The sequence below is a fragment of the Hylaeus volcanicus genome, chromosome 5 (assembly GCF_026283585.1).
Source record: "Hylaeus volcanicus isolate JK05 chromosome 5, UHH_iyHylVolc1.0_haploid, whole genome shotgun sequence".
Lineage (NCBI taxonomy): Eukaryota > Metazoa > Arthropoda > Insecta > Hymenoptera > Colletidae > Hylaeus > Hylaeus volcanicus.
In genome coordinates this window covers 25,041,429-25,069,012 of record NC_071980.1, presented here as the reverse complement: position 1 = coordinate 25,069,012, position 27,584 = coordinate 25,041,429, and the positions used below count along the sequence as shown (strand labels likewise).

Below are 27,584 nucleotides of genomic sequence, written 5' to 3'. Positions count from 1 at the left end.
GGGAGAGGGAAGGTACGTTCAGCGAGATTCTCGTCACGAGCAATAATAATAATAATAATAATTCGCATTTATTATACACATTTACATTTATCCCCTACAAGAAATGTTGCGTTTAATGTTCGGACGTGAGGGAGAGCGTGTTTCAATGTCATGCTTGTTTTCGTTTGGAGAAGCTCGATGTTCTGGATGACAGAGAGCGAAAGGAACAGAGAAATTTAGGAAAATGGCGCCGGTGTTCGGGCGCTGGAGTTCAGATAGCGTTCGTTTCGATCGAGCGTCAGAAGCTTAGACGAGTCTGTCGTTATCTAGAACATAATCGAGAAATTGCGGAACGATTTCTTGGATCACGGTGAACTCTGACCTCCTCCCCCTCCTCTCTCCGATATCATTGAAAACATTTAGGACCTGCCAAATGACCCATCTAGTCAGTCGCGTAATCGTAGGTTCAGCTACATTTAATTTCTCCAACTAACCCTTGGAACCTCTTGGAAACCGATCATTATGCGTGGGACGGTATTTCAAATTGAAAAATAGAAGGGCTCGCGTCGATCCGATAATCATACTTCTCATTTTAATTACCAAGAAAGAAACCCTTCTGAATTCGAAGACTTGCAAGAATGGATTTCGTTTCGATTCAAACCGTCTCGACGGAGCGACAATTAGAAAATGCGCGATGACCGTGTAGAAAATTGGACGTAGCTGACGTTTGCACAATCGCGTGACTAAAAATATTAAGTGTGATATCTCCCAAATATCCCGATTGTTTTTCGGATAGCTCAACCCGGTCCCGTTTTAAGAGCTATGCAAAAAAAAAACAAAAAAAAAAAAGAACTGGCCGTCGTTCTGGGACTGTGAGAACGAATAATCGGCCGTTGTTGCGGACCACTTCTAGTGATCCTTCGTTTTCTCACAATTTATCACCAATGTCTGGTCCCTTTCTTCTTGCGTCTGATCCTTGTCGCCCCATCCCCAGAGATCGTGCGTACCGTCGCCAGTTCTCTCCACGCGTTTCTGCACCATATCCCTAGGGATCATCTTCAGATCGTACGCCAAACCGAGTTTCGCGCATAAGTCAATGAAGCCTGTTGTTATGTTGTACTTGTAGTTGCCCAGCTCGGCCGTTTTGTAGTCCCATGGGAACACGTGGTGATAGTTGTGCCAACCCTCGCCGAACGCCGAGATGGCAACTGCCTTGTTCTCCGCGGGGTTGATGAACCTAGAATTAAGAAAAAATTCGCGAACGATTAGTTTATCGTGGCCATGCCTTGATCAGCGACCAGATCCAACGGTGAGAAACGATACCAACCTGTCGTACGGCTTGTTCCCAAACAGATGAGCCGCGGAGTTGACCAACCACGTGGCGTTCAGCGTCGTAACGTAGCGCAGTATCGCCGGAATGAAGTAAGCGTTTTTCCACGTCTCGTTCCAACACACGACTGGTATAACAGTCGGTAGGATGAAACAAAATATTGGCATCAATATTCTGTAGTGCCTGTGAACAGATTACGAAACGCTGTTTAGATTCGTTTCCGGTACTTGATTATTAATTACTAGACTGCGGATCTTTATGCATTTATGGGAAATCTGAATGTGCAAGTACCTACAAAATGCAAATAATATGCAAGAATATGAAAAAGATTAAAAGTAAAGTTCACGTTATAATGTTTGCAGAATAAAATAAATTCCTATTTAAGTTCAATCTTCGTAGGCACGTTCGCAAAGATTTTATTTTGCACAAAGATCCGCGGTCTATTAATTACACAAAGTAGCTTGCTCAATTAATAGGAAATTGCATAGACATAGCATACGCGTAAGAATCGGAAGAAACGTACTTTTTCTGGAATGCAAGTATGGGATTCCTTTTCAGATCGCTGAGATCGATACCTTTCCCCTTTTCTTTGATGTCCGGATGTTTTCTGCACAGCAGCCAACCCACGTGCGCGAAGAAGAATCCCCTCTTCGCGTTATGGGGATCCGCGTTCGTTTCGCTGTATTTATGGTGAAGTCTGTGATCCCTGGCCCAGTCGAACACTGCATCCTATCGGAGAACACAGTTGCAAAGTCAAGGGGTGAATTTAGACCGGTACCATTTGTCGATCGAGCTGCACCCTCGTCGAAAACATATCGATTAAAGTTTAGATGAAAAGTTAAGGTCGATTCAGACTATACGACACGTACCGGCACCGACACGACACAATATTAAAACACGCGTTTTAATGGAACTATTCACGCTATTCCCGTTGACGGAACGTTCAGGTCGGTGTCGGTTAAGTGTGAATAGTTCCATTAAAACGCGTGTTTTAATGTTTCGTCGTATCGGTGCCGGTACGTGTCGTATAGTCTGAATCGACCTTTCGAATTCATTACTTTGAAATTTGTCACATACGCGGACTAAGTAGATTCTTCTGCAAATAACCGCATGTTGAAAGTAACGAGCAGGAAGAAATTACGGTCTGTAAGGTTTACGTCGCGGAATCGTTACGAAAGCATTTAATGGAGAAAGAACAGCCAGCGATTTCGCCGAGTAATATTCCGTGGTTTAGTCTGCGAATCGATATTACGACCGAAAGGTTGCTCGTTACATCTCGAAGACAATCTATGTGTTTTCCGTTTGGGTAGCAGGATCTCTGCGAACGAGTCTACTTACTTGGAAGGCTATGGTGTTGAAAATCATTAACATTAGTTCGAGCGGCCATTTCGCCTTGTACGCTTTATGTGCCCATAATCTGTGTGCGCCAGCTGTGATCCCCAAACCGCTAATTACGTATAAGGCGAACGCTACGAACAGAAGACATTTTGAAAAAAATGTAACTTGTTCTTAGGAGACGTGTCGAAGAGCACGAAATCGATTTTATCCGAGCTTAAAGAAACGAACAATTCGCGAGACACGGTTCGATACGCGTCTAAGTACTTTTCAAACATTCCTAACCAATTCCATCGAGAAAGAGAAACAAACAAGGTCAGCGAAACCGAAGAACTGAGAACCAAAATTTATCAACGGGCGTGCTATTCTACGCTCCGTTATTCGAGACTGTTATGCGACTGTCTTCAAGAGCAGTGGTTCCCATTCTATTCTCATTTGTAATACCTTGATTACTGTTACTTCAAATTTGAATATTTTATAAAGGATGATTAACAAAAAAAAAAAGGGGCGGCTAATGTTTCGCAAGTCCGAGGCAAATGTTAGGGTATCTCGAGAAACGATATCGATCATGGAGTCTATCGAATAATAAGGGTGTTAATTATTAACGAAAACTGTATAACAGAAGATAGGAAAAAAGTATCCTCGCACGAGACCGCGAGGTCGCGCGACGAGATCTAGGAAGAAATTCCTAATTTCCTTGACGTTATCGTCCTTGCGATCGCATAAGAAATTTAACAAGAGAACATCGTGCCGTGCGAATAAAGGAAGACCGAATCAATGCAGTCTACGTTATAAGCAATTTAAAATTTAATGACGTCAATCAGAATCAGCGAAATTATGTGATCATTGGACTGCGGATCTTTATGCATTTATAGGAAATTTGAATGTGCAAGGAACTACAAAGTGCAAACAATATGCAAAAATATAAAAATGATTGAAAGTAGAGTTCGTGTTATAATATTTTCAGAATAAAATAAATTCCTATTTAGGTCTAATTTTTGTAGGCACGTTCGCGCAGATTTTATTTTGCATAAAGATCCGCAGTCCAGCGATCATCCATCGAGATTCAAACGGTTGACTTTCGATTTCTGAAGATTGCCTTCGATTCTTTTCGAACCGAGTCCTGTTATCGTTGGTTTCTCGTCTATTTGGAATATAACGATAGGAATGGAGCCGTTACGAGACGGAAGTCGCAATCGGAAGATATTCGTTCCACTCACCAAATAGGACTGTCACCACTTTGGCGGAAGTGAAGCTGAGGTAGAGTCCGTAAATCGCTCCCAGGTGAAGGTACAAGAAGACCAGGACGTTCCTCCAGACGATGCGTCTTTCGTACTTCACTTTTGGCGTTTCGTTTATGATAGTCTCATCGAGTGTTTCTCCTTCGTATAGTACTCCCGTCGGGGTACTGGTGACGTTTGGCGCCATTCTTTCTTTACTTCTAGAAACAAACGCAAACAACGCACGATGTTAGACGGATAATATACTGCAAAGTAATGAACAATAGCGAATGATAAGAAATAAAAACCGAATACTACTCGGTGTACGGTATCGTTAGAAATCCCTTAAGAAATGAGATGTTCGTGTCGTTTCAAATTAACGGATTTGGAAAATGGTGTGAAAAAGTGGACTCGATCTGTTTTGGAGTTCGTGACTTCGATTGTAATCGAATTTTTCTCACGAGTAAAGCAACATTCTCATCGTACCCTGCACGAAACCGCGTTTCGCGAAACGAATAAATAATGGCCTGACGTAAGGACGATCGATATAATCATTGTCCCGATTGTTCAATGCGTCGCGATTGAAACGTTCGCCACGCGAGCTTTGAAAAACGTCCTGCCAAAGTCAGGCACTAAAATTGTATAAATATAAAGCTACTCGAATAATTGCGACGCGGAAGTAAAAATATTCGACACGGTACTGGAAATATTTATTGGATCGATCGGAAACGCATTCAATACCCACAGCTCTCGTAATTGTATAACAAATTGGTCGATATTCGACTCGGCTAGCCTACATATCGAGTTCCATAGTTTTCCTCAACAATCTTTGCTCCTAACTTAATCAAAATCTGATAGTTGCTGTGTTGACGAAAATACACGCTGTAAGAAAATATTCACAAATAACACTTTTTGGCATCTGTCGCTGTTCAAGTTGACTGACCTCTGTGTTGATTTCGAAGATGGGTAATAGTCGCCGTATCTACTTTACATTTCGTACAGCATAGCTTTGAAATGGAAACTCTTACATAAATATCTGTGGGTATCCAAAATTTCCATTTAACCGTGAATAGATCGATACTGTATTATTCAAGGTGAAGTGTGGACGACCTATTTTAATCAGTTTTATTGCTAGTATTATAATATCGACGTGTATCGATCGAAAACATTCCAAAGTGCAAATATACTTTAATCCAGGCGGTAACGTTGATCGAAAATACAGCGATAACGATTACATAGGTGGAGCTCGAGTGTCGAGCCATTTAGCATTGTGCGATCCCAATTATTTGATGTTTATCGACAATTCGATACGCGACGCTTTACTTAAAAATGAGAATAGATCGCGATCGCGTTGCTTACACTCGGAGTACGTCGATCAGAATGCCTAAAATAATCTATTTGATTTCGTAAGATAGGGTTACGGCGTGCGATCAAAATAATAAATATTTGGACGTCGGGAGTGGTTTAATTTTATCCTAACGAGAAACAAATCTTACCCCTTGAAATTAATCGAACGCAACAGATGCAACAAGCACCACGGTATGCAACTAAACGCAACAGAGAGAAAAGAAAATCGAACGGCGAGAAAACGAACCCTGTTTCTAACGGGATAATCGAAGATGTAAGCTTCGTGATACAACCTAATAAAAGTTTATTCAATGTATGTATATTGTTGAGGTTTGGTTAAAAAATTTGGCTGGATAAAGTGAAGCGCTCAAAACAGGCAGAATTCGGGACATGTAAAAATGTGAAAATTGAGAATGTCGAAGCTTGGTATGCCCCTTCACTCTAAGTGAAATGAGAATCGTACCTGTCCATCGGTCGGGAAGCTCACCTACATTCTAGGTCATCATCCGTGCTCCTCCAGTTTTGTGCAAACGTCGCGAAACGTTTCCCGACGCGAAATCAGCTAACCCCTCCTGCGTCCCGTCAAAACAGGACATCCCGACGAAATCGATACAAGCGGTAAAAACAGCGTTCTGACTCGACTCGCGAATTCCCGAGCACGGACACTCGTGTCCTCCATCGTCCTGTCGAACGAACGAACGAACGAAAACGTGACTCGCGTTTCACGCTGGAGAAACGTCTATCGTTGAATCGAATCGGCATCTACACGGTCTATATCCTAGCACGATGACGTCGTCGACGGTAACCACCGGAAAATCGCCTCCGAGGAACGATAACTCCTCCTACCGTTCTTCGACCACGGGCATCGACTAGCACAGACCTCGTGAATCCGCCAAGTAAAGGATTTCCGCGCAGCAACACCTGTAATCCGTTTTCCTATCGTTCCAGCAACATCGAAGATCTCGAAGACCGAGCCCGGTAAGCTATTACTTGAACACGGTGAAAACCGGTGGGTTTTCGAGTTCGTCGAAGCTCGGACGAGGTCGTCTATCGACTACCGGGTGGATCGCGTGGACGTCGTCCCGGCGCAGGCTCGTGTGGCGCCGGGACGCCGTCGTTGCGAACAGGACACGTCGACGTTCCTTCCTCCGTATTCTACCTCGAAATTTCCAGAGAGTTTGTCAACCCAACGTAATCCATCAATTTTTTCATCTGTGTACAACTCGATATAACCTTCGATCATCTTTCCTTAAAATATCTTATCCCGTCGTGAAATTGTGAGCATCTGTATATTACGTAGCAGTAGTAGCAATTATCGCATCGATAACCAAACTGTCAGGTATCGGTGTAAAACACATCGAGATAAAGTAACATTGAATCAAATGACGTTATCTACTCCAGTATCGACACGTTTACGCATCCTGTCTGTGTTATTAGACCCGATGATTCCATAACTAATGCAGGAATATTATTTAACAACGGTATAATTGATCACCTGTAATTGTTCCATATTTTCTTTGCTTTATTGAGGTAGTTAACGAATAATTAACAATTTCCGTTAGCCTTCGAGCAGGAAACTCGATGCGTTGCAAAAGAAATCTACATGTCTAAAAAACGCTTTAAGCCGGCAATGATAATGCATTCGCGGGAAACTCGTTACATTCGCCGTCATCGCTTGACGTCTGAAAAAAAAACTCGATACCTCTTTATCGAAATCGATTAACAATCGTGTTTGACTAAATATATTTCCGTTTATAATATAATTCATACTCGTCGATGTGCGAATAAAAAATTTGCTCTTGACAGACGAAACTTTACCGCGAAACTTTATTATACTAAACGATATAGGTTACTGGACACGATTGTCTCGCAGATACCAGCTACTTTCTAAAATACATCTAGCAAGCAAGGATACGCACAGATATGTCACGTTCCCCAGGAAGGACTCTCATTATCTGCAGAATACACGCAGCTTCGCCGCAGGCTGAATAAGGGAGGGGATTAGACACCGACCGGACCAGTTGTCGACGAAATCGTAAAAATATTCCGTGAGATCGTTGCCCACACGCGCAACGAAGTATCTCGGGTTACGTGCGTCCCGTCACATTTTCCCGTTTCGCGCATCAAAAATTCTGTGACATACGATTTCGATTAAAGCTCGGTTTTTATCGTTATCGGCAAGGACAGCGAGATACGTGTTTACGCGCCAGGAATCACAGAGCGCGTGTCTTGCGGATCACGTGACTGCGGTCAAGATTCACCGAATCTACTCGGGGTCACTCCACAACCGATCGATGTCAAGGATTTTCTTGACAGTCGAATATATCGTAGTAAAATTAAGAGGGGAGAGAATTTAATCGTCGTTGAATCGTCGTGTTTAATAACGGAGGAAATGTTGAAGAGTTTCAAATGATGACTCAAATCCACCTTAATTGTGCGCGCAGAACGCGTTTGAATTTCAACGAAATCCATGACACGAACAGGAGGAAATGTAGTTAATCTGGCGTGGAATGACATCCAGGTAAACGACATTACCGGTTAACGAGCATTCAGGATGTCCGATCGATACGGGAACCAATGATTGCATCGATAGCTCGCCTTATCGGTTTTATTGTCACGAGAACTGTAATGCGTTCCTTTTCCTCTTTCTAATTAACGAAGCAACAGAGGACCGTGGGACACAGTCGAGGGTCTCGTGTCGCCTGTTGAATGGAAAACGCTCCGGAATGTGCCAGGAATATTTCTCGAGCGTGTGTATTATCGATTACCCGGTCATCCAGGTGCAGTTCCGTCGCGACGCCGACGCCGACGGGTCGATCGATCGACCCGACTGGGTCCACGATACCGAGATTACATATGATCGGGCAACTTGCCGACTCTCGCGGCCGATATCAGTGCCAAGGTAGCGCGGTTAACGGCTTCCGTCTACCAGCGACTATTCACTGAACTTGACCATTCGATTTATCGCTTCTCTCTATGACAAAAGTGAACGCACGTAATTCTTATCGGTCGTGAGATTTCATCCGTGGCAAGAGCTAGTGGTCCATACGCGAGTTAGTGGTCCATAAAATGAAATAGTAATATAAAATCAATATCCAATTTCCTGTACTGACAATAAACGTCTAGTTTAACTTCCGCATTAGCGTTTCCAGCGTAACTTTCGTAAGCTTTTGAATTTAGTTTAAATTTAGTAAGTCTGTTACCATTAATAAACGTTGTTATTCGTATATAGCACGCTGACCCTTTTCTAGGTCTGGGTTTACACACTCGTATACGTTGATGTATGCAAATCGTACGCAGCAGGCTACTTTACATTTACAGAGTTCAACGTATTGGAGTACATAAGCGAAGAGGGAATTAATCCGTGACGAGAGAATCGCATCGGGTTTAACGCCATTCAAGGAAGGTATAAGATAAATTAGAAGATAGGTATTTGAAAGGGGAAAAAAAAAATAAAAATAAAAATATACATGTTGAATTGAGTAACCTCCTCCTGTTCGAAGTCGGTTAAAAATGGTCAAAACCATTAGGTGGGATTATTCGGTAATTAAGTAATTACTCATTATATTTCAGCAGTTTCATTTTTGCAACTTCTTGCTCGAAAATGAGAAGTTGCATGATAAATATGCACAATATTCATTGGAATTTTCTTCGATATAAGAGGAATTAGATAGTTCATTCTAGTAGGTCGTGTTTGGATGTTAATGATAAATGTAGGAACGCTGTCAGCTTTGATGATAGAGGAGAGCGGGCGCCTTTAGATAGAGGGACGCCTGGAATCAGACACGTTGCGACGCCGCCGGTCGTCATATGCTCAGCTGAGATGCTCTGAACCAATCACGTGGCGCCTTGCTGCTCTCGCCACCTAAAACCGGCGAATGGTGTCCGTTGAAATCGTACGACTAACCGCGCCATCCAACTTGAGTCGTATCGACGTGTTCCCGCGTGTACCTCGTGAATCTCACTGTAAATATACGCGTAAGTGCGTGATGCATCGTGCCGGGATGCGAACACCGCGTACAGCGCGTCTCCGTCGACGGGAACGAGGAAGCTCGAATTTACTGGAGGCTGATAGAGATTGCACCGGAAGGCCGGTACGATTCGCGAACGGTGAATGGAGCCACGATCACGCTCTGAATCGCTCTTCGACCCCTGTTCGGGGCCTTATATGCAAGAAAACGGGAGATTCTTCGCCAACGGTACAGATTTACGAGAATACCACTCCGTAAGTCGGACTGTATGGCTAGAAATGTTACCGCTAAGTGGTTACTCCATTTGAGAAACCTACGATAGCGGTTCTTTAAAAATTAGTTGCCGGAGAATTACACGCTGAGGCTGCGAATTTCATTCGGATACCTGAATTAAAAATCCGATTACTATATCGATATCCGTATAATTCCACTTAGAGCGAGTATAAGGTTGATTTCGTCACAGGAAAATGTATTCGAGCAATAAGATTATTCAGATAAATCGCTCTTCGTTCAACGTAAATCATCGTTCAATTCAGAGTATACATCTTATTAATAAAGGACTAAAAGTCCTGGAATAAAAAACCTGAATTAAAAATCCGATTACTATATCGATATCCGTATAATTCCACTTAGAGCGAGTATAAGGTTGATTTCGTCACAGGAAAATGTATTTGAGCAATAAGATTATTCAGATAAATCGCTCTTCGTTCAACGTAAATCATCGATCAATTCAGAGTATACATCTTATTAATAAAGGACTAAAAGTCCTGGAATAAAAAACCTGAATTAAAAATCCGATTACTATATCGATATCCGTATAATTCCATTTAGAACGAGTATAAGGTTGATTTCGTCACAGGAAAATGTATTTGAGCAATAAGATTATTCAGATAAATCGCTCTTCGTTCAACGTAAATCATCGATCAATTCAGAGTATACATCTTATTAATAAAGGACGAAAAGTCCTGGAATAAAAAAGCTGAATTAAAAATCCGATTACTATATCGATATCCGTATAATTCCATTTAGAACGAGTATATACAGGTTGATTTCGTCAGAGGAAAATGTATTCGAGCAATAAGATTATTCAGATAAATCGCTCTTCGTTCAACGTAAATCATCGATCAATTCAGAGTATACATCTTATTAATAAAGGACTAAAAGATAATTTTAAAAACACGACTTGTTCATGAATCTCTGCGAACATAACTATGAGAACTTCCGGCCTGGTGTGCGCATACATCACCATTGTTTTACCAGATCAAACGCGAAGACAGCCATCGATGATTTTTATTTAATCTTCTTTCAAGTGATGAAAGTGATTATGAGTATCCGCCTTTTCTCCCAAAACTCAAACAATTTTTGGAATACAGATCAAAGTCCGAATTACACACCGGTGAACGACTCACGGAACGCTACGTGAAAGATGTTCAATAATTCAACGAACTTGGAGGTGTTTAGAATGAATTGAAAAGACTATTGATAGGCTTTTGAAAACTGCATTGTATGGGTAATGTATGTACAGTCCAACTATAGACTGTTCGCAATTATGTGCGTACATAAGTATCCGCGGCGTTTTATTTCAGTCTCTCAGCGTGAATTGGACGTCGTCTTTGAATCGTTGAACAAGCTTGTTTGCGAAATCTCTGTTTAAGATCAGTCCTCTCTTAGAAGATCAACATTCATTTATTCCGAAATCTTCGGTGACATTTTAAAAAATACTAATAAGTGTAAAAGTAATGTCTCATGTGTCAAAAAATAAGTCCTTGTCCGAAATAATTTATTTCTGAATGAAAACAAAGGCCTTGGAATTTCGTGGACACTCTTCGGAATGAACCAAAAATCTGCCAAACTCGTTATGGATATTCACTTGGATTATGTAACTTTGTTTCCTTCAAAATCCGTCGCTATAGAAATAATTTAGCAAAGTTTCGTGTCTTGTGTTTTAATGTTTTTTTTGTAAATCCATACGTGTCATCGAGGAGAAATGAACTATTCGAAATCTTGGTCGCCCTTTAATCGATGAAGATATTCCGTTAAAGTTTTCGACGGTTACAAATAGGAAAAAATTTCCACGGTTCGCGTAATATTACATCATGTTTGAACCGCAATGTACGCCTGCGCGGCGTTTACCGTATTTTCATATCGCATTAATAAACGGAAGACGAAACTCGATTAGCGGGGTTAATGCGATAATTACACGCATATACGTGTCATTATACATGTATGATGATACCATTTATCTACCTACGGGGTTACTCCTTTGAAACTAGTATTACTGGAAAGCACAAAGACTTCATCGGAAAACAGATATCTCAACGTAGTTTGTTCACGTGACTGTGTAAATCGACTACGTGCACCAATCATTCAAGCACGCGTTTTATAACATCGTGCACGAATGCTCAAAACAACTAAAATTCAAATGATTCTACAGAAGTGACTAAATGCTAACGAGTCCAATGTATCATTACCGCAATAACGTAATAGAAGCTCCTATTACGTAGCCACACTTACTACCGATCGAGTATGAAGAAAAGATGACTGTATACAATTGATCAAATCTTTTAGTTGATCATCTTTCTTTCGAGTTCCATGCTGAATTTGATGTTTAATTCATGGTAGATTATTACAATATTTACTTTTTGATAAATTAAGCTCTGTATTACAGACGAAAAGTATACAAAATTCTCCTGAATAAAAATAAGAACAGACTGGGTACTTCCGCATCTATTAAAGTATAAGCTACGTACAAGATACATGATTTATAGAAGGTAAAAATATTTTACGACCAAGCCACAAGAAGAGCACGAAAAACACGTGGCGATTACTCTCCTTTTGCTGCATTTACACGCAAACCATGCAAATAGATTACCCACAATCGTTGGAAAAATAGTCCGCTGCTTCTTTAAACGCGATTTTCCACACTTGCAAATTATACCGAAATAAACACTTGCAGGATTTCCATAAAATACGTAGCGAAACAATTTACGTCCTATTAAAATACGGAACGACTAATAAATATTTAACGATCGATGAAGGTCTATATCGATGTCGTAAATGTCCGATATCCGGAAATGTTTATTGGTATATTAACAGTAAGTATATCGTTAATAAATAAGTTATTAACATTTTTATGGAATTTATTCTATTTTAACCTGTTTAGTCTATTTTATCCATTGAAAATATACATGTAGTTTTGGGTTCATTTGTTTTCATAAACAAAAGTTTAAGTCACGGGTAATAAAAGTTAATGGAGTCAGAAAATGAACAATAATTGCATTTTAAAATGAACTTCAGTGTTGGCGATATGTAAAAATGTTTTAATTTACAAGGAAGAAATGCATCCGAATAATAAATACTTCCAATGTTCCACGATAAGTTACTGTCGGATTAATGGTTCGAGTATGATCTACATACACTTGAACGTGGCAATACATACTTGGTGTTCGTTCGGTAAATATGTACCTTTGTGCGATGTTTCGAACATCTGCCAAACACTCCCACCAGTAGTCGCGGGGATCTACTGCGCATGCGCACGCGCGAATCACGTGTTCAGCAATAGCGACTTAGCCGTAGTCGCTGCGCGGGACAACGTGTACGCGTATTATCGTTTTGCGACTGGACGCAAGACGCCACGCGAGAGAATAGCGAGGCTCCTCTTGTCGCTTCCTCGTCCGCGTATTACGTGACGCGGCAGACCGGTCGGACAATCACTAGGAAAGTGAAAACCGACATTGCGTCAGACATGGTTTACGTGTCGTTTATGAAAACGTGTCCCTATAGGGGAGCAGAGCCGCGCACGCGATTCTTTTTAATCAAATTATTACATTATCACAAAAGTTTTCATTTTCTTATTAGACATTACAAGTGTACAATCTATACTAATACTATAAAAAAAATAAATCTTGTTTGTATGTAGAAGGTACTTTCTGGAACTACCGATCCGCTATTAAAGAATTTTTAAATAGTAGAAAGCTACGCTATTCCTTAGTAACACAGGCTGTATTTTGTTTTGATAAACATAAGGTTCGAGATCTTGATATTGGTAAATGAAGTCGTAGCAACGCGATACTCGGATATATCGATTGAAACATCTGCATTACGGAAAACAAGACAGTTGGAGATTTCTGAGGCTCTCTTTGATTCGCGTCATCTGTACACCGTATGATGCACCACTGTTCTCGTGGTAGAATAAATGTATAAAGACAGCGATTTTATTTTCCTTCTGTGTGTTGTAACGTCGTGTAACAAACTGGTTTAGAAACTCGTGACGGAAGAGGAATAGCGAGACACGAAAGTACTTTTGATTCAAGGTGCAGAAGAAATGTGTCGGCGACGGAATTCGTGCCAGCGAATGAACTCGAGGCGATTGAACTCGATGTGCGGTAAATTTCGTATGGCTGCAACCGAAGCTCGACATTTTATGCGAATCTATAATTCTAAACGCGATCGAATTTTAATCGTTTGAGTGCCACGGGACGCGATCGCGCTTCTTCTGTATTGTCCTCAAAGGGCCAGCGCTCTAGGCTGCGAAGCCCATAATCACGGCAACCAATCGCGCCGTGCTATAAAAAGGCGCTATTACGCTGTTTGGTACTTTTCGATCGTGAAATAAGAAAGGCCCGTGACACTCAATCGGTTAATATCGATGATAAAGAATGCGAAGGTTCGGGAAACATATTATAGATTATCAGCGCGATCGATTATTGATAACAAAAATTCAGTGTTGCCAACAATGTTCAGTCAACATTGTAACGTTACGTTTTAAAACAATCCCAGTTGCTTGTGGAAAAAATAGTACGCGACGAATCGATGCTCGCTAAACGCTGGACGTGTCAAGTTCGATGCGTTCGTCGATTTATTGAACACGAATTGACGTCGTCTGACCTTTTTAGAACAATTTTAAATTGACGATAGTTAATTTTAGTTAATATTGGATAGCTGTTGATCATCGACTAGTGACGCTGTTTTCCAGAGAATTTTTTAAAACTCGGGAATTTTTCAATTCTTGTTTTTGGTTCTTGGTAATGCTGTTTGAAAATGTTCGAGATGCAAAACATTCGAAATAAAACAATATCGTACGAATTAAATACTGACCGCCTTGTATGAATAGAGTAACATTTTGTGCGTTACAATTGGCAATGCCAACTGGTTTCATTATTTTAGAAACAACTACGTAACGATTTTTAATGCGCACAAGTTATTTTTCGCCAAACGTCGCGCAGCATCCCAAAGCCGGATTTAACCGGTGCCATTAATCGACCCTAATCGAATCGACGTTTCCGGTGGGTGATTACATCCTCACGTATTTCATCGCGGCTGAAATTGCAAATGACACCGCCGCGAACAGATAAACGTCGCAAAATGTCGATCGATCGTTTGAAAAAAAAAAAAATGACGCTCATCGTCAGAAAAAAGTTACATTCAAGTGGAATATAATTTCATTCAGATGACGTTGGTCTGTCATCTGAAATTAGAAAAGTGCAAACACGATGCGTAGAGTATGCGAGAAGAGCGATAAAACTGTGTCTATATGTTCAATGAGCAAAAGTACAGAACAAATTTACCCAGGCATTATTTGAATCTTTGTTTGTATAATATTTTCCTTTCAACTCCGTCTTGAACACGTGTACATATGCAGTTCTTTGCATTTTGGTGTACATCTGAGTTCGTTTGTAAAACATCCTTACTTTAGCCGAAACTCGCGATGAATTTTACCTACTTGTTTTCACCCTTTTTCAATTTATTACGATTTAATTCTTGTATACATTCTGAACGTCGAGATAAAAACTAACAACCACCCTGTTCCAAAAGTACGATTCGATGCAGCTAGAAACGCAATACCCTGATAACCAGCTCGAACTTGCTCCTAAACGACTTTGTCCGTGACTCGTGACGTGTTGGCCAATTTCTCCCAATCTGCACGGCGAGTAACAGTAATGACGCAATGGGTACCGGTACCGGTGTATCGTAACAAGTTACAGATACCGCCACGACATGGGGAACGCGTTCGAGAACTCGATGATCCTCGAGGTATAGTTCTTGTCACCGTCGACGGTTGGTGGTGAAAATGTTTCCAAACAAATTAACAGGTGCGATATCACGGAACGCCGTGCCTGAGAGACCACACACATGCCTGGTTTTTCCTTGATACGACGTATTGAAATTCTATGACGCACATTTTCTTAAGTATGAGCTCAAACCCGTGACCTGTGTTTTCCATTTCAAAGGAAGTCGTGGGAGTTTACCTGTTGAACACCTTTCGTAAACTGTGCCCTGCTCACAGAGTGGGGTCGCGGTCAAAGAATTGTGGCACTTGGAATATAGGGGCTAGAAGGGGTCGAGCCAAGCGTGAAGTAACGTCGGAGGAAGTTTTTCAAATGTTCGTTGCTCGAATATTTCACAACTTTTGCAATTTTAATCATGTTGCAAATCTTGTGTACTTTTAATGTTTTTACCTAAGATTGGCCAACTGTTTTCTGCCACCGTGCTACATGTTACTTTTATTACTTTTGACTGTTGTAAGCGACGTATAATACCAAGTGTGCTGCTCTGTATTCGTCGGGTGTTCGCGATCCTTTCATAACATATTAGTGGTCATAAGCTATAATGATACAAACTTTCAATGCTGTATTTACACATTGAACGGTTGGAAACGTACTGTACTTATCTTATGGTGAATACAATAACCATTGTTACCATTATACAACAATGTTGTTCGTTATTCTCGTTGATTGTCATTTGAATGAAATTTTCCCATAATTGCAAAGGTTAAATTACACGTGATAACAAGTCGACGAAGAAAATGAAACGGAATACAGAACGAAAAACATGTGCCACGAGTAAGACAGGTAGAGAAGGACTATAAATAAAAGGAATCGGACGAGCGAATGGAAACAACTATTTATAGTCCGTACCGTGAATTTTATTATCGTATAACGAACGAACATGAGCCAATATAGACGTACGTACAATTTTATCGACATTTTTGTCAATTTTATTTTTATTCATTCGTCATGAAATGTATCACGGGGCAATTAAAGTTCAAATTTTCATTTAACCTGTAGCAGATAAATAATTGCTTATGTTTTAGTTGTTGTTCGATATGTTTATCCGAGTAAAAATTTCGCTCATCTCCGAGCCAACGTGCGTGCGATTGTGTGACACGCTGGCGAACCCGCGCGTAACGCTCGTTAGTATCGCGCACACGACGAATTACGCTACCGGCGGACCTTGGTTTTCTTTAGGTCAGTGTCTCTCAAACTTCGCCATTTTCGAATTTAAGAGGAACTCGTCGACAATAGACAACTTTTGCTAGTTTTCAAATGTAATGTAATTCTCGTTCTTTTTTTTTTGAACGTTTACTCCTACTTTTGAAATTTGGAAGGGAACAGAACAATTGATTATTGTAACTTTGAAATATATGTTCTTAATCCGTCTGGTACTTCTACGTAACTTTAATTCTCGTAACGGGAAACTGTTGTTCATTTCCGTGTAAAAAAAGAAATTGAACGGCGACAGTAGCGTGTTCTTTGTATCGAGCACGAGAGATTGATTGACGTAAGTCAATTTCAATTGCCTCATGCATAATACATAATGTATAATACATGATACATAATAAATAATAAATGGTATATACAATATATACATAATTAAGCAAATTCTTAAAAACTTGATAAGAACGGTTAAGTAAGAAGTGAATACAGAAACATTAATTTAATACAGATCCCATTTTTATTCCACGATATATTATGGTTCTGTTGACTGTAAGTGCTCATAGACTCCAGTTTGAGAAACGCTGCTTCAGGTTGTATCGTTTAACACAGCGTTTCTCAACTTTTTTGGCTCTTACCTCCCCTTTCAGTTTTATTTATTTATTTACCTACGCAGCTTTTGCATAACGACTTACAACAGATTACGGATTCGACTACACATAAAGTAAAAAATCCAAAGAAAAACAATTATCTATTTTTATGAACGAAGACGTTTACAATCGAGACAAACATAAAGGTAAAACGTACTCAAATATTTTTGTAATATTATACGTAGTACACGTAGTATACGTAGCAGACGTGACTCCGAAACTGTGGCTTTCCATTATTACGTTTTACTTGTGGATTACATGGATCTCGTTGAGAATCACTGGTTTAACGAACATATGAGCCACCCACTGATTCCGGTCTATCACTCGATGGGATCAACTTTTCTTCTGGCGCGGTAAATCAAATTGCAAACTCGAACAATAACTGCTCGATTTCCATAAAGAGCAGACACCCATCGCACGCGCGCGAAAATCGAGAAACGGCCGTTAATAAAAGTTAAACAGAATTCCTATTATACAAGTAAAATATATACATATCATAAAATAGAGGTATATCTAACGGATAAACGATTGACGGTTTATCTGAGTAATTGTTAAAAAAAAAAAAAAAAAATGAAATAGAAAATTCTAGAAATTGCACGTTTACGACTCGTCAGCTTTTTTTTTAAATAATATCCGTTGCATAGTATCTTTCAATTCTCTAAACGTAACGAACGGTTCACACGCGATTGCTCGCGAATAATAAAATTACGTCGTGGAAAACAAAAAAAGAACGTACCTCTCTGTTTCTACCCTTGCCGAACCGTCAGCTAGTTAACCTTCTCAGAACTGGATGCCGAATTGTACCGGCTCGTTCCCGATGATTTCGATGCTCGAAGACGCACAATTGAACAAACACCGTTCGTAAATGCGTAAATGTGGTGTGATTTAATGGAGGCTTCAATTAAAAATTTTTATCGGTGAGTTCACCCTTTACTCGCGAACTATAGAACGAAACGACGTGACAGCGAAACGAGACTGAGATGCCGGCACCACGCGGCCAGAGCTAAATACGATTGCCGACGAACACGAGTCGCGACGACGGCGACGAGCGCGGTTTAACGCCAGGCGGAAGCAATGGTGGCTCCCCTAAGCGGCGTCTTTTGATCCAACGACGCCGATGGTGCTCCGTAGGCAGTTGCCTACGTGATCTATACTGAAAGAATATAACCAGTCACCGTGTTCGCGATAGAGATGTGTAGAATTTTGTTTGAATAATAGATGAATCGAAACAGCCTAGAGCCATCTGTTTTTTTTACTCGTTCAACATTAAAGTATCATTTCATTGCGTCGCTGAAATTTTAATTTCTGACTTGACCAGTATGGCATTCAATTCAAACTTGTTTACCTTGCGTATATTTCGTCTGATTACGACGTAGATGAATCCATTGTTCGACTACTCATCCAAGTTGACCGTACGCAATAAAGATATTACTCTACGGTTGAACAATCTTAATGTTTATTCATACAATGTATAGTATAAGAAGTAACCTTTTTTAATCCATTAGACGGAATTTTAAGCATACACCCATGTCTTTTTTCTCTGTTTACCTTACACGCGAGAACACCGCTTCCGTGAACTTTACCATGAACATTTTGTGGAAACATCCTGAATCCTTTGTCTTCCTTTTTTCTCTTTGATTGTCGGCTTCGTCATCACGCTTGGTATTGTACATAAAAAGAAAAAGACGTATCGACGATTCCACGAAAAAGTTAAACACTTTTTTGTAATGTTTCATACACTGTTTACATACCATAAAATCACGTATTCTGTTAGTCATTTTTTGCTAGCGCACCATCCAATCTATTATGTGCAATCAAACTACCTGTATTAAAAACGACTTAAGTATGCGATAGATCCGAGTTTGATTGCGATAGATCTGAGTTATCTTCAGTCGGTTATGTAGTCGGTGATCTACTATATCCCCATGGAACAGAGAAGCATAATTTTGTTCGAGTAAGAGTAGTAACAGCGAAGAAAACAGTGTTTGGAAATGATCAATGCATAGCGATTTATTTGCGATGTTTATTCACCTGGATGAGAGTTGAATTTTTAACCGACATCGAAAAGGAGAAGGTTACTCGTTTCGACACGTATATTTCTTTTACCTTTTCATGTACTGTTTGAAAAAGTCTCTTTATCAAGTAATTTATATCGTAATTAAAGTACAAATATGTATTCAATGAATAACAGATACAGCATTTTGTATTTATTTATACCTTGTCGTTCGATGCTTTTACATGGAAAAGAATTTTTTGTTCATCTGATGTTCGCCAACTGATGTTACACGTTCTCGTAAAAGTCGAATTTCATCACGGAACTCTAACTCGTATAGCCAATATAAAAACTATCAAAAACAAACGGATAAAACCACGAGAAAATAAGATCGAAATGCTAGATATTTATTATTTTTTTGAATTCTTTTGTAAACCATCCTTCGAAGAATGAACGTCAATCGTTTAACTTATTTTACGAATGGACACGCCTTGAATATACATATAAATTTATACATGACATTTCGAATGCCATGGGGAAAAACAGCATTCCTGTCAATGTCGGTTCTCTGTTACTTTTCTAGAAGATACTTTGGTTGTAGTACAGCCTTATACTCTGAACCTTTCACCCTGGTTCGATATACATAATGCAGTTCTTGTATATCGGGTCACATTAATTCGTTTCCTTGAAGCGAGGAACGGATGAGGGGGTTGCACCACCTCGGATACGGGAAACAATCTTAGTCCTTTACGAATTAATTCCAGTGGAACCACTAGTTCGAAAACTCTGAGCTTGTACATGAATATGCATTGTTTGTAAAGTAAAGAATAAAACCACCAAAGAAAAAAGAAATGGTGCAACTCGGCCAAGCGAGTCGACGAATTGTTAATGCACTTTGGACTCGTGTAAACATCAGTCATCGTTCCGAAGCGTTAATTCTGCTATCATACACGTCTCACACGACTCGACACTTTCATTGTGTTGTATCATTCGAACGAATTGTTTATCGCCGAACTGTCATCATCCGCGATGTTATTGCGTATGCGACATCATACGATTTCGTATGATTTGTCAATTAACTGCTAATGACATCGATGACCAACTGCGATTTCAATATTTGACGACAAAATATATTAAAAAATGAGAAAATCTTTGCGATGCTTACAGGGAGTACTGACGTATGATTAAAAAAGGAGCTGCGAGAGTGAGCTTTCGTAGGTAACGCGGATTCATTTCAACAGTCGCATCGATTGCATCAAATCAATCGATTTTCTGTCGACACGAAGTGGATACTATTATCGACACATCATTGTCCGAGTCTAGTGGTGTTGTATACAAACGTCGATATAACCACAGCGCTGATTTTCCCAAATAAGTGACCCTATTTCACCTCGCAATTCTGTTGCTTTTAACAATTGTCTGTAATTTCCCTAATTACATTGCATGATTATTCCACAACTATCAGAGTAAAATATAACCAATTCAAACTCTGAGAATGTTAGTTATTTGCAACTCGAAATATTAACAAAGACCTTTCGTAGAGCGCGCCCTACCTTACGCATATCGATCCTCAAACTTTAAACGTGTTTTTTTCTAAACCGGTTTTTCAAAACTGTTGGGAAACTTTTCTCGGCGACTACCCGTCCATTTGAAAGATTGAACGATAATTTTTGAGGAACTGTTCACCACTTGAACTCTGGACTTCGATTCGTTATGCGGCCTCTATTTTTTTCTCCTGGGTATGTGTCATCAGGAAGGAGCTATATTGCATGCGCAATTAATTCTAATTAAAACGGGGGTGTAGCCCTGATCACTATCCAAAAGTTAATTTCTATCGCGATGAAAGGACTAGTCGAAAGGACTCTGTGAGTTGTTCCTCAGTCTATATTCGATCGCTGTCCAAGACGTTTCGTGATTCGTGTGGGTGTCGGCGAAGAATTTCTTTCAAGACTTTCACGAGGGACAAATAAATGTTGTTTTATATCTCACGGGTTTTTTTTTGCCTAGTATTTATGTAAAATAGTGTATATTTAATGTGCGAAACTTACTTGGAAAGTACAAGTAACTGAATGGTAATTCAATGTAGGCGTCGCTCTTAAATTGAAACATAAAAAAAAAAACAAATAATACGTTCTGAGGTAAAAAATATTGATTTACACTCTTAAATATGTGACGATTGATCTGTAGTCTAAAAACACGTAGTGTGCGTCAGACAATGGTCGCAAAAAAGTAGAAGAAACGTTTTTGTAATGAAAGTCCATCGTTAAAAAAGTAGATAAACAAGATTCTCTGTTAATAGAAAAATGAGAACGGTATTTTTTGTAATGACAACGTTATGCATGGCAACTAGTACTTGCATCCTACCATCGCCGTTGACGTTGCAATTAATCCTGGAATTTTCTAAACGGAGGTCTTGGGATCAAATAGTGCTCTTTGAAAATTTAAATTCTCTAGGTAAGGAAATTGAGTTTTCTCTTCCCATTCATTCTTGAAATATTACAAAAAATTTCACATTTATTACAGCAATACATTCTTGGCGTGTAACTAGATATGATTTATTTGGGTGTTTTTGTACAGATTGTGTGTTCGCTTATACGAGACCTCTGATATCGTGTCTCGCCGAAAGAGGAATCAGCGTGTCAGTTCAGTCAGCCATCAATCCCAACATACCTGATGCTCTTATGATCCAAAAGCATCGAATTGGATCGATCGTCCTGCTGGACGGGCTGAATCTCACATCACCTGAGAATGTTCTGCACGTGGTGAGTAACGTGTATAAATAACACGTGATATACTTTCAGAACAGCTACGAACTTTATTCGTCGAAATACTTGATCGGCTAAATAATTGATAGGCAAGCAAGCCTTATGGAAGTTAATTAATTTTACGATTTGCTCTTTGGCCGGTCTTGTCATTTGCAAATCATAATTCTATCGAACAATACGTAAGCGAGCATTTGTAATTCAAATTGTTCGAAATCATACATAACGTTAACAAATTGGATGCTTGAAAATTTTCATCGTTAAATTACGAGCTGCATTTCTTATTCATGTATACACTACGTAACGTTTAAAAATTGACAAATTAGGTTTTTTCGTGGACGGTGGGGGTCGGAGGCGATCTTCTTCTGCGTCTTGATAGATTTGCCCCTGATGGTTAAGATAACTATCTTATTAAATTTTTAAATATCCTGTTGTAGAAGTTGCATCGTATATTCATTACTATTATTAAATGCTCAGTACATTAAGTTCGCGTGGCTGCAGCTAGCAACACTCGATAGGAATACGTGATAAGTCGATCGAATAGCATCCGATATATGGTAGACCTCATAATGACTGGAATAATTAAGATGGAGATGATTAGGTGTATCCATACAAATCGATAACGCGGAACAATGAAATTGTTCTCTGCGAGGCTTCTTTTCCAAACAATCGTCGATGAAGGCTTGCTTGACTAAATTGCAGGCTTCTCAAAAATATCTGTTCAATTATTACGTTTCCTGGTTGATGATAACCGTAAAAAACACCGACTCGACCATCGACAACGTTTTACGTCATTTGAATATTGGCATCGACAGTGACGTCATTGTCGCAACGTCTTCCCTGTCGCATGCTGCGATTCAGAAATTATCGCGGACTTACTGGAACAGGTAGCTATGATCATTACAGAGCTATAGATATTACAGAGCTATAGATATTACAGAGCTTTCACTTTCACTACAACCAGGACTAATTTTGCCAGGACCTGTATCCATCTGCGACATTATACGGACCGCTTCGAGTTTCGAGAACCTCCCCTGAAGAGGATGGACGAGAACGGATCGATTAACTTGAACTACGCCGTTATAGAGAACAGGACGGTGGTCTTCTACTTTGTCCACGTTTACAAGATCCGATATACCGACAACACGAGCCTAGTGACCAATTTCCTGGGTTCTTGGAATCCAGATTCTTGGACGCTTCAGAACCCGATCAGTGTCAAGCTCCGAAACGACTTCAACGGACTTCCGATCGTTTTTGGTGTATTGAACGGAACGATCGATGGGGAAATGGACGTCACGGATCAGGTGGAGGCGAACGATATCGCGCCGCTTCTCGATTTCGCTAAATTCGTAACGAGCAGCGTAAACGCAAGGTGAATTAGTGAAATTAATGCAAGTAGTATGTTACGATTTAATGAGAATTCGAAGAAATCGTACGATACCTTCGTCCGTTTCTATAGTATTCCTATACATTTCTTCAGCATAGAGTTGGTGCCACATGAAAAACTCGGCACCTTGAACAATAAAGTTTGGAATAATCTCCTCGGTGACGTTGTCGCTGGAACTGTTGACATAGGCCTGGGATATATAACCGTGAACGAAGAACGACAGGCCGAAATGTCGTTCAGCCATCCTCTAATTCGTTACATGTGAGAATATTCAAGTTTCCGAATCGAAACGTAAAAAGAAATGTACTACCGTGCTCCATGTTTTTATATAGGAGAAATATTTATTATCACCCACTGGAAAGCGGTACCATGAGAGATATATTTCGCCAGCCTTTCAACAATTGCCTTTTAGGATGCGTCGCGGTTACGTATTTTGCGATACTGATCGCGATGGGGATGATCATTTACGCTGCAAAGACCGTTCTGCATCACGAAGATGAAAAACGGGCTGGAATAGGGGAGGCAGCCCTGTGGTGTATCAGCATAATGTGCATGCAAGGTTTAATTTTCCACGGTTATGTCGCTCGGACGATTTTATTTATTCGAATTAAATTGAAACTTAACGCAGGTTCGCCGTGGACACCGCGCAGCCCGTCGGGAAAAACGGTATTATTGTTCAGCCTAATGTTTGCTCTGGTAATGTACAACGCGTACGCTGGATTCATTACCTCTATACTATCGGTTCAAGCAAGCGGCATCAAATCTATCGCTGACCTTTTGTCGCACAATTTCAAATTGGGATACAGCATCACGGATGACGAATACATTCGAGTGAGTTCGCGGTTCCAGAAATATTTCGTTTCACGTTTGTAAATAAGAACCTAAACGTGTATCGGTTTATTATCTTACCTTTCAAGGGCAAGTGGGGCTCGTTATCCCAGGTTATCGAAAAATTATCCCAGGTTATCGAAAAATTATCCCAGGTTATCGAAAAGTGTTATGTAATGTATTCGTCAAAGGAAGAGATTATGACAGTAACTTTCGCTATCCCTTTGTTATTTTTAAAAATAATTGTTTATCATATTTCCTACTTACTACGATTGTAGTATTTAGAACAATTTTCCATGGTCAACGATTATTTAAGTATTTGATTTCTGATTCCCATTTTTAGAACGTGAACGACAGCAATCTTCGCGAGCTTTACATAAGAGCATTCAACAATCGCGAGTCCCGATTAGACACGACTTCCGGTCTCACGAAGGCGGTGCAAGGACAATACGGATTTTTTGTCAGCGCCACCCTTGCCCGACGCGTTCTCAGGACGACGTTAATTCAAGAGCGATGTACCTTGAAGGAACTATCCCTTCCCCAAACCTTCACGATGGTGGCACTACCGATGGCCAACTCTTGTCCCTACAAGAAAATTATTAATCTCAAGTACGTGACCGTTATACCGAAATACGAATCCTTATAATCGCCCCGAAAAACGTATCGGATTTGAAACACTTCTCACAGCTAGGGCTCGAGACAATGATTCTTCTTGGAAGGATGCGCAGCGCTTGGAAAAAGAACAGAAAACATATTTAGTATAGAAACTGATCTTTGTTCGTGCTACATAATAAATTAATTACATTTTAAGGGAAATTTTCAGCATTCTGAGGATACGAGAACGAGGAGTCCTGAACAGGATAACAGAGCAAATGCTGCCAGAAATGCCGCAATGCAAATCACCGACTACCTTCCACAGCGCCAGATTAGCAGACGTTTATTCCGCCTTCTTCATTTTGATCGCGGGAGGATTGACAGCCATTTCGATCTGGATCGCCGAAAGGATCTGGAACAAGAGGCGACAAATGAAGAATACCATCGTGCGAGGAATACGTCAGAGTCACCTGATGCCCAGTTTGTCCAATCTATCTCATTTTCCGCGTTTCCATCCGTTTTCTCAGTTTCCTCATTTGCATTTATATCCTCGTCGCGGCAAACAGCACGATCTCTGCACGAATCGCGCAACGCGATTCGATTCGACGAAGAATAACGTAATGGATTCTTCCACTGTCACGCAGGATATACGACCGGGGAAATCGATACCGCCCGTCGGGGCAAAAGAGGACGATAGGGCGGAAAATTCGGGCGAGGAAATCGATCGACCCCGTTTCGAGCCGAGATTCTATAAGACAACACGGGCCAGCATCAACGGCGTAAGCTTCTCCATTCTGTCGACGAAGAAACACCATAACACCCAGAAGGACGACAGACCTACAGACAATACGGTTTTCCCGTTTCATCAATGAAGTTTTTTTTTTTTTTTTTTTTTTTTAATAAGAAGGACCTCCGATTTGTATTTTGTCTTTTTTATTTTGGAGCTGAAACTTTAGCCTAGACAACCAGTAATTTTGAACGAATCGTGAACTAATTAACCGTGAAAATGTATTACGTCGTCGTTAAGTAAATTCTGTTACCAGCGACTAAAAAGTGACTAACATCAATCTTAGTCGTATTAAAAACTAGGTGTGGGTCTATGTACGTGTGCACAATAATCGTATGATCTGTCACAAAAAAAAACACGGCGAACTTTGTACTCTGTTAAAACGTAACATGCACGAAGACTCTTTGTCTTGTCAATAGACGACGGTTAAAGATACACCGGAGCTTGTATGTTTAAAACAGAATGGAAGAATGTCTTTGATTAAACCAAGGAGATAAAGAATTAGTGGTAACATGAAGTGTAAACGTGATTTAATCATATAAAGTCATATGGACGCGTACTAATTTTACGATGTTTTTTTATCATTTTTTTATGCTGCTTATATCCCGATGAACGTTATTAAAATAATGACCAATTACTCATTTCTGTAATTACCGCTGTTAAAAAAATACTCAACCTTGAAAATAGTAGAAATGTATATTTCCGAAATTGTTATCATTTATTACAAGTTGCTTATAGTAAATTCATATGCATGAAAGAAGATAAGAAACACGAAATAAATTCTTAATAAATTTTGCAGTTTCTGTGTTGGAATAAAGGTGCACAAAATATGTAAAGAGCTATCAAATATCTCGAACGATATAAAAATCTCATTTTCCGTATGTGGCGGTGATTTTTACTTTGGCGTTGTACGTTTTGAAAGGGGACTCGTATTTATTTATGTCGTTCATGTTTCTGCAGTCTCGTAACGTTCCAACCAAGCTTCTGCGAATCACCGAAATTAGAACAAAGTGTCGAAGAACATATCTCGTTTCTCTTCCTACCTACACATGACGTTCGACAGGTTGGGAAACTTTTCGTCGTCCTCGCACCATTCCTGCCATTGCTCGAAAAGTTGCACCTCGCCGATCTCGCCGAGATAATAGTGGCATAGGTCTCTCAATCTGAAGAGATATCAAACTTAATAAGAGGAAAATGCGAAGTGCGTATCGGTAGCTATCGCCATCGTACTGACTTCTTTCCCCACAGTCCATCCGCGGATGTGGCCACCAAAATGGAGCCAGGTAACCTATCAGAGATGAACCTTATTCCATCGACTTCTCGAAGACTGTAACTGTGAAGATATGCCAGTATTAGAATGAACTGAAGCTTAAACGGTGTTTCGGCTTACTATTCGAAGGAGTTGTTGCAAATGGTTCGTAAAAGAAGTTCGATTTCCGTATCGTTGTAACACGCGCCCGGCGTCATCATCTCGTAAACGTCCAAGAGGGTTTGGTTAATCTGAGATAAAATTGAACAGTAGTTGCTTCACATTACATTCATTTTGTAAATCGTTTCGGTCTGATGTAACGAATATAAGATAAATAAATCTTTGCGTGTCTCTGTTAGCTGTAATCTTTCGTTACTGCGCATAACATGTATTTCGTTACATAATCAAATATTTTCTGACCCGATGTTTATTATTTTTATCGCTATTCGAGAAGTAAAATGTACCAGATACAATGTTGTTTAGAAATAATTGAAATTTTCACAAGGAACATTTCAACAACCTTGTCAGCAATGGCGAGACACATTCCGCATCTAATATAAGCAGATGAGAAGTTAATTTCTATGGCATCGCATGAGGAACAGGCACGCGAATACGGAATCTTCTGCACTATGCCAAATTCAGTGGTGTCACAGTCGTAATAATGATCTATTGCGTTTTGATCAGCGAAAGGATTTTGAACAATTGATTCGCTTAAAATCTGCTCGCTTCCTTTGCGACAGCTCGATGATCTCCTTCTACCAAAACTTGTCCCATTTGATATTAAAATTAAAAGAAGCAGTATCACGAAAAAGATTTTCACCATCATTCTTCCTTTCAAAATGGTCTCCATCCCGATGAAAGTTTTGCAAGCTTTTAGATACTTCTTTTGAATCAAACTTCATTAATACGTACCCAATAAAAACATTAATATCTGTAAT

The 27,584-nt window shown here is 39.9% G+C and overlaps 3 protein-coding genes across 9 annotated transcripts; 1 reads left to right on the top strand and 2 right to left on the bottom strand.

The window, feature by feature from the left end:
• Nucleotides 1–46: 46 nt before the first annotated feature.
• LOC128877437 (acyl-CoA Delta-9 desaturase-like) lies at nt 47–18,112 on the bottom strand. Of its 2 annotated transcripts, none has more exons than XM_054124752.1 (6): nt 17,783–18,112; nt 3,865–4,085; nt 2,648–2,778; nt 1,833–2,038; nt 1,307–1,492; nt 47–1,216 (listed from the first exon to the last, which is right to left on the bottom strand). In XM_054124752.1, exons 2-6 carry the CDS (start codon nt 4,070–4,072, stop codon nt 889–891), a joined length of 1,059 nt encoding a protein of 352 aa, XP_053980727.1. In that variant the 5' UTR covers nt 4,073–4,085; nt 17,783–18,112; the 3' UTR covers nt 47–888. The 2 variants fall into 2 exon arrangements, with proteins under 2 accessions (XP_053980727.1, XP_053980726.1); XM_054124751.1 differs by lacking the exon at nt 17,783–18,112 and adding an exon at nt 5,675–5,697.
• LOC128877434 (glutamate receptor 2-like) lies at nt 5,845–27,182 on the top strand. 6 transcript variants are annotated; one of them, XM_054124741.1, is made up of 9 exons: nt 21,133–21,493; nt 21,617–21,801; nt 22,504–22,688; nt 22,781–23,173; nt 23,282–23,449; nt 23,521–23,747; nt 23,817–24,019; nt 24,360–24,625; nt 24,840–27,182. In XM_054124741.1, the coding sequence occupies exons 1-9, from the start codon at nt 21,343–21,345 to the stop codon at nt 25,480–25,482; spliced, it is 2,421 nt and encodes an 806-aa protein (XP_053980716.1). In that variant the 5' UTR covers nt 21,133–21,342; the 3' UTR covers nt 25,483–27,182. The 6 variants fall into 6 exon arrangements, with proteins under 6 accessions (XP_053980717.1, XP_053980716.1, XP_053980715.1 ...); XM_054124740.1 differs by having other exon boundaries at nt 22,766–23,173; XM_054124743.1 differs by having other exon boundaries at nt 22,766–23,173; nt 23,521–24,019; nt 24,840–25,090; nt 25,255–25,456.
• On the bottom strand, nt 26,246–27,571 carry LOC128877440 (uncharacterized). The gene is made up of 5 exons (XM_054124756.1): nt 27,167–27,571; nt 26,788–26,897; nt 26,632–26,730; nt 26,441–26,560; nt 26,246–26,381 (listed from the first exon to the last, which is right to left on the bottom strand). The coding sequence occupies exons 1-5, from the start codon at nt 27,494–27,496 to the stop codon at nt 26,267–26,269; spliced, it is 774 nt and encodes a 257-aa protein (XP_053980731.1). The 5' UTR covers nt 27,497–27,571; the 3' UTR covers nt 26,246–26,266.
• Between the last annotated feature and the right edge of the window lie 13 nt (nt 27,572–27,584).

Excerpts from the sequence above, each read along its gene's own strand:
- LOC128877437 (XM_054124751.1), bottom strand. Across the intron at positions 2,779-3,864 it reads AGTGGTGACAGTCCTATTTG|CGTTCGCCTTATACGTAATT; the intron begins GTGAGTGGAACG and ends TTCTGTTCGTAG. Across the intron at positions 1,493-1,832 it reads ATACTTGCATTCCAGAAAAA|GCACTACAGAATATTGATGC; the intron begins GTACGTTTCTTC and ends ATCTGTTCACAG.
- LOC128877440 (XM_054124756.1), bottom strand. The coding sequence starts at position 27,496 with ATGGAGACCATTTTGAAAGGAAGAATGATGGTGAAAATCTTTTTCGTG. Across the intron at positions 26,561-26,631 it reads GATGGACTGTGGGGAAAGAA|ATTGAGAGACCTATGCCACT; the intron begins GTCAGTACGATG and ends ATATCTCTTCAG. Across the intron at positions 26,382-26,440 it reads CTGTCGAACGTCATGTGTAG|AAGCTTGGTTGGAACGTTAC; the intron begins GTAGGAAGAGAA and ends GGTGATTCGCAG.
- LOC128877434 (XM_054124738.1), top strand. The coding sequence starts at position 21,343 with ATGAGAACGGTATTTTTTGTAATGACAACGTTATGCATGGCAACTAGT. Across the intron at positions 22,689-22,765 it reads TCGCGGACTTACTGGAACAG|GACTAATTTTGCCAGGACCT; the intron begins GTAGCTATGATC and ends CACTACAACCAG. Across the intron at positions 24,020-24,359 it reads CGGATGACGAATACATTCGA|AACGTGAACGACAGCAATCT; the intron begins GTGAGTTCGCGG and ends TCCCATTTTTAG.